Source organism: Phalaenopsis equestris, unplaced genomic scaffold (genome assembly GCF_001263595.1).
Source record: "Phalaenopsis equestris unplaced genomic scaffold, ASM126359v1 Scaffold000002, whole genome shotgun sequence".
Classification (NCBI taxonomy): Eukaryota; Viridiplantae; Streptophyta; class Magnoliopsida; order Asparagales; family Orchidaceae; genus Phalaenopsis; species Phalaenopsis equestris.
This window is the reverse complement of record NW_018164444.1, coordinates 603131-609476: the sequence shown is the minus strand read 5'-3', so window position 1 is coordinate 609476 and position 6346 is coordinate 603131. Positions and strand designations below refer to the sequence as shown.

Below are 6346 nucleotides of genomic sequence, written 5' to 3'. Positions count from 1 at the left end.
ATATTTTTTATTTCGAGCTAAAACGAGCCGAACACGAGCGAACAAAGAGTTGTTCGTGTTCGGCTCGCTTATAATCTTACTTAACCAACGAGCCCAACAGGAGCTATTCACAAACAAAGAACCTTTTTCACAACCCTATTTATAGTTGATCAAACCACTATAGACAAAGAGTTGTTCGTGTTCGGCTCGTTTACTTAACCAACGAGCCCAACACGAGCTATTCATAAACAAAGAACCTTTTTGACAACCCTATTTATAGTTGATCAAACCACTATAATTGTTTAAACCTTTGCTATAATGTTTTGAATAAAAAAAAATGAATCATTCAATATTGTTCTTTATTATGGTTGGATGAATGATGAACCTTTAATTTTTTCTAATCATTTTTAACATGTATTGTTCCCCTTTGGACACACCCCACTTTGCAGGGAACTCGAACAATCTTTACATTGTGTTCATCGTTCCTAGATATCACTAGATCATTAGGTATTCTTGGTTGGGTTAATTACGACTCTGATCAATTCTTCGTTTGATAGATTTTTCTATAAGTTTTGGGGTTGCTTGTGATCACTTTCTATTTACTTTGATTTATTTATTATTATTAATGTTTTTGATATGGAAAACATATGTTTAGTATCATAACTACGTTTTAATATTTAACATCAGAACTGATGAAAATGTCAGGTGTTGCGTTCTACAAGTGGGGCGACCGCTGCAATGGTGGCAACTAAGATTGACTGATGATGGTAGCAGGGGCGACTGACAATGCTAAAGTCGACAATGATAGTGGTAGGTGTGTGGTGGTAGCTATGAGTGATGGTAAAATCTTTTTGAAAAAATTTTTCCCTGCCGTACACAGAGCTGTGTACGGTGAACCAATTAAAATCATCCCCTATCCAAAAGTGTATGTCAATGAACCCCACTTTTAATTATTTATTAAAATAAAGAATAAAATTGACAGTTACAATGATAGCAGTTGACAATGACACTCGTTACAAGCACATAGAAACATCAAAGATTAATTTAAACTTTATTTAAAAATAACATTATTTATTTTATAAAAAAATTACAAGTGAAGATATTTTAAAAAAATGGAATAAGTTAATAAAAAACCATGCAATTGATTAATTATAGATATATATTACATTTTGACCTGTTGGCGGTCTGGTCTTTTGAATTTACCATGCAATCATGCTGCCGTCCGCCAGCTGACTAATCATCTTTCTCATCTCTCTCTCGCTCGCGCAGAAAAACCTAGATCCGAACAGTGTTAGGAGGAAAACTGAAGGCCCGGCGATCATGAAGACCAAGAAGCCGCTAAACAAGCTCAAGGTCGTCGTATCCTCTCAAGAGAAGCCGGTAACTGATTTCTTGTACGTATCAAACCTTCCCCATACTCCCACTTTTTTGTGATATTCTCGACGGTCGATGCGCGCCGGAGTCTATATTCAGTGGAGATTGTCCCAATTTACTGCGATTCCCTTGTTTAAAATGTTAATGAGACGTTCTTGGGCTTGTCATGTCAATTTCCAGGACGGCAAGTGGGACTTTTCAGGACGGGGATTTGCTACTCAATAAGAAAGGGTTGCGTTTAATCTCTGAAGAGAGTAGTAGCGAGGTCTGTATATCTGCATCAGTTTGTTTTTTGAAGAGTAATTTTCAAAAGGTGTTTTAATGTTCCGGTTTGTAAAGGATTAGAGGTTAAATTTGTTGGGCTTTGGTCTAGAATTTATAAGAATTATATATATTATTAGGATGTGTATAATCTGCAATGCCTCTTTTTGTATCTGTTGGAAGGTCAACTGTAGTATCGCCACAAACAGTAATTGATTGCTGTTGAGGATATTGCTAATCGAAAACAAAATTTATTTCATATTATTTGGGCATATGGAAAACATGGAAAAGCGATTTGACCAAGGAAGCATGGTGTTGGCATATCTTCTAATGTCTTCACAAGTCAAATTGAATCAGCTCGGAAAAAAGGAGGGGCCAGTTTATTGGTTGTGGTTTGCAATATCTTGCTGCAAGTTATGGGTATCATGACATTGCAAACATGGCTATGGAACAGGCCTCCCTGTGATTGTTTTGAGAATTCTCCAAGCTGTAGTTTAATTTGCAGAAGAAGCCTTAGATAAGTTATGGTCAGTTTATTTTGTTTGAAGGCGATGTTATGTAAACTCAAAGTCGGAGGATTGTAGTCATCCCATTTTAAAAATAGTGCCGGTTCCTACTTTTAAGTCCCGCTCGTATCGTAGTTTACTTGGTTCTACTTATAGTTGGCGTGACCTTGGAATTTGGCGACGATGATTGTTGATAGAGACCATTGTTGTTTCTTGCTTTGATAAAAAATCCGACATCAATTGGCTAATTGTAGAAACGTTGTGGTTTCAATTGTGATGATGAGTTAGAGTCTCAATGTGAGTATTTTATGGGTTTTGTTGTCTTCTTTTTTATATCTAATTGAAATATACACATTTTTTTTGAAAATTTTATTGCAAAACTACTCCAACCAACGAAATGTTTTGAGGGTAAAAGCTTATGAAGAGGTTGAGCATCAAAGGCATAACAATTTTTTATTTTTTTAAATTTCCATCATCACTATTGTAAAATAAGGGAATGTTGGTGACAATATCAGCCAAGGGTGTCAATTCCTATTAATGGTTAAGTTTGGGTTTGACTCAAAATTGGCTTCACTTGAATTTGTGTGACTCGATCCCAACCTTTTTATTAAACGGGCCAAAAAAGTTCAAACTAAACTTGATTTGCCCATAACAGTACTGGCCCAAATTACTTGTTTAGTTTAGCATATTTATAAAATATAACAAGCATCAATACAAAAAAACGATACAAATATGATACATAAATGCACATTAAGTGATGCCTTTTCAAAATTTAAATTTGAACTAATAAAAATAAATTAGATATAAAAAATATATTGGTTGGAAGGGTAGAATTAGATCAGCTGTTCAACCCAAACCTTACCAAAGCATTAAATGTCAAAATGTTTAGCCAGAGCCCGACCCAACAGTCAATTGGGTTGAACCAACCCTGAGTTTTCTCGAATAATTCACATCCTTTTGTGATAAAACTTATTGAATGAATGACGTTATTGATTGAAATCGTACACAAAGATCATCTATTTCTTTTATGTGCCCCTTACTAATGTCAAGAACATAATAGAACTTTCTTATTGTGAAATTTTTATACTTTTTTCACCAATCAAAATCATTTCTCGTGAAACCTCTTGAAATTGTGTAGCAAATTGTGGGATTCAGACACCTTCAGTTTTATGTTGCTTGGTTTTCTTATAATTTCCTTAAGAGTTTCAAAGTTTTTAGCTGTTAAGACAATATAGCATTTAATTTTGTAATTTGCATATGAAGGCAGAGATTTTCTCAAAGCTTAAAAAAACAGGCATCATATAATTGCTCCTACCAATAAAATGTGCAATTTCTCAAAATTTCATGTTCATTGGGATTAGTTTTGTGAATTTCATTGACTCATTATTCCTTTATTGAATCATTTGTATTTTGTATAGGTAACTAGGTGCAACCTTTTTTTTTTTTCAAATTAGAATGAGTGGTAGCGCAAGAAGAAAAGATCCAACTTGAAAATTAGGCTCAAGTTGAAGTGACAGGAGAAGACGCAAAAAATATATGGTTATTTGAAATGTAAATTTTGTGATAAGCGAATTATTGGAGGTGGAAGAGGCTTAAAAATCATTTGGCTTGCACATATTTAAATATTGGAGCACGTGAAAAAGTTTCAGATGAAGTTAAGGAGTATGCCGGATATTTAAAAAATCATGCCATCTCAAAAGAACAATGTAAAGAAATATGAAATTTATAATTAGAAATAACTCTTATATAGGTTCTTAATTTGAAGGTTCTATTAGTGGAAGTCATTTATATTCTCCTCATAGAGGAACTCGAGGACCAGTGGATAAATTTATAGTGAATATGGATGAAGATGAGAATATCAACTCACAACCAATTCCTTCTTTAGCTTTTGCAAAAGAACACAAAAATAGAGTGTGTTTAGATATTACTAGATGCATTTATGAGAATGAAATTCCTGTTAATGTGTTTAAGAGTCCTTCATGAATCAACATACTTTACTCTGTTGGGAAACTATGGCCGAGGATTGAATTTTGTGGCTTTATTAAATTTTAAGTTTAACGTTCCAATCTTATTTCAAAGTTTTTCTTTATATTTGGGATTCGGGAATATTATATATTGTGTTATTAAGTGAAGTATTGAAGCCTATGAGCATATTTAAATTCTAAGTTTAATGATCAAGATTTGTGGTTTGCCAAATGTCATCTTTATGAATTTTGTTTAATTTTATGATATTTATTTATTTATTTATTTTTTGAAATTTACGCCTCGCATCGCAAAGAAAAAAAAAAAACACCTCAATTCCAGATTTCGTCTTTTAAAACATTGGTTCTAGTTTATATATTATTTGTTGGTAACATAGAAATCCCCATTTAAAACTTTTTTCCCTTAACGAGACATGACAACTAGTTTAATTGGTACTAGTCTTTATTCTTTGATAAGGGGGTATTGGTGGGGGTTGAATCTGACTTTCCTCTGTGAAACTGAAAAGTTGTTCCTTAAAGGAAAAACAGGAAGAAAAATAAAATGACAAGAAAAAAAATGCCTCCGAGCAAAAAGTGCTTTGTGCTGTTATGATGTAATTTTAAAGAAACGGTGTAGTTGTTCTTAAAAAAAAAATCAAATCTTGCTTCCCGGCGGTAATTTTTTGCTTAAATTATATTTTGTGCAAATTTGTGAATTTTCTTTAGTCAAGAATTTGCATCCTAACATTCTTATTACCGATTAATTCTGCAATAGCAAGGAAGGAAATTTGGCCAAACCCATTTATGCTATTTATTTATTTTAATATATACTGTACAATTGACATAGCACTCTCTTTTACAACATTTTTCTTACAAATATAGCTTCTGATTGATAATGCGTTTGTGCAGCCACCAGATGTTAAAGATTTGGATATGCAATTCAATATGGAAGACTTTGAGACGATTAAAGTTATTGGAAAAGGAAGTGGTGGTGTTGTTCAACTTGTCCGGCACAAATTTATGGGGAACTTGTTCGCCTTGAAGGTATTACACCTTAACAATGCTTCTGTTCAATTAACTATCAATTGTAGACATAGCTTTGTGTTATTCAAACTTATAAAAGCTTGCGTGCATCATGATTAAACATTTTGTGAGTTTTATTAGAATTCCATAAGAAATTTGCCGGAACCAACCAATTTATAGGATTGCTTGGGAACAAATACATGAATCTAAGACAAGAAAACCATGCATTTATTATGTTATTTCAGAAGTTAAGTTCATTACAAAAATGCTTCTTCTGAATACATTTAACATATGAATGCTAATGCCGGATTCTGGTTTGTGTGTTCAAGCAGGATTCTGCTTCTTTTTTCATCACGCTGGTTTTATAGAAATTATTTGTTAATGTTTTCCTGGCCTGGATGAAACTGAAAACTGTTACCTTAAATATATATAATACATGATTAGCATATTGTTCCGGCCTAGTGTTCACAATATCATGCTAAAGTAGTTTACTACTCATATTTTCCTTAGAGCATCCATTATTGTTTTCATCATCAGCAAACTCCTTTTTTATTTTAATCCATTGGTATAATTAAGCAGATTGATAAATGCAGAAATTTCTCGGGCATTAATATCTTATTTTTACTAGATTTTATCAGAAATGGGTAAAAAAATAAGAGTTGGTTTGCTCAATCAATTGTTAGTTAGCAGATCATTAACGTGGTTCCTTGTATAATAGGTTTGAAGTCTTCTTAAACAGGCCATTTTGTTTCAAAAATTGAATGTGCACCTTGGCCACAGGGTTATTAGCGTGAGAACTGCTGAACCGCTCTTTTCTAACCGCAAGACTGCTGGGGCCTGGCAGACGGTTGGAGGTTGGTGGAATGATAATAGAAAATTGACCAACTCATAGAGGTCAAATAAACTTAAATGTTTTTTTTTTTCTGGGTATTTATATTCATACCCTCCAATTCCTATTTATTTACATATCTAACACCTAAAATTTGCTATTTACAAGTATGCCATGTTAAATATATGGAGCCTATGACTTACTTACCTCACCTACCGCGTCTCACCTACCTCTCTCCCACATATCTCTCTCCATTCAGTTCTCTTCTATTTTCTTTAAATAACATCTTTTGGTCTGTCATAAGTGCTAAGCGAAGTTCCCTTTAGAGCTAAGAGAGAGAAAGAATAAATAACATCTTTTGGTCTGTCATAAGTGCTAAGTGAAGTTCCCTTTAGAGCTAAGAGAGAGAAAGA

General features: G+C 33.3%; 1 protein-coding gene across 2 annotated transcripts in view; it reads left to right on the top strand.

Annotated features, from left to right (window-relative positions):
- Nucleotides 1-1161: 1161 nt before the first annotated feature.
- LOC110024088 (mitogen-activated protein kinase kinase 6-like) overlaps nucleotides 1162-6346 on the top strand; it is a 23998-nt gene continuing 18813 nt past the window's right edge. For both annotated transcript variants that reach the window (XM_020723842.1, XM_020723834.1), the window contains exons 1-3: nucleotides 1162-1373; nucleotides 1534-1618; nucleotides 4991-5125. In XM_020723842.1, coding sequence (XP_020579501.1) covers nucleotides 1300-1373; nucleotides 1534-1618; nucleotides 4991-5125 — 294 coding nt within the window. In that variant the 5' untranslated portion in view covers nucleotides 1162-1299. The remainder of the gene's footprint in view (nucleotides 1374-1533; nucleotides 1619-4990; nucleotides 5126-6346) is intronic.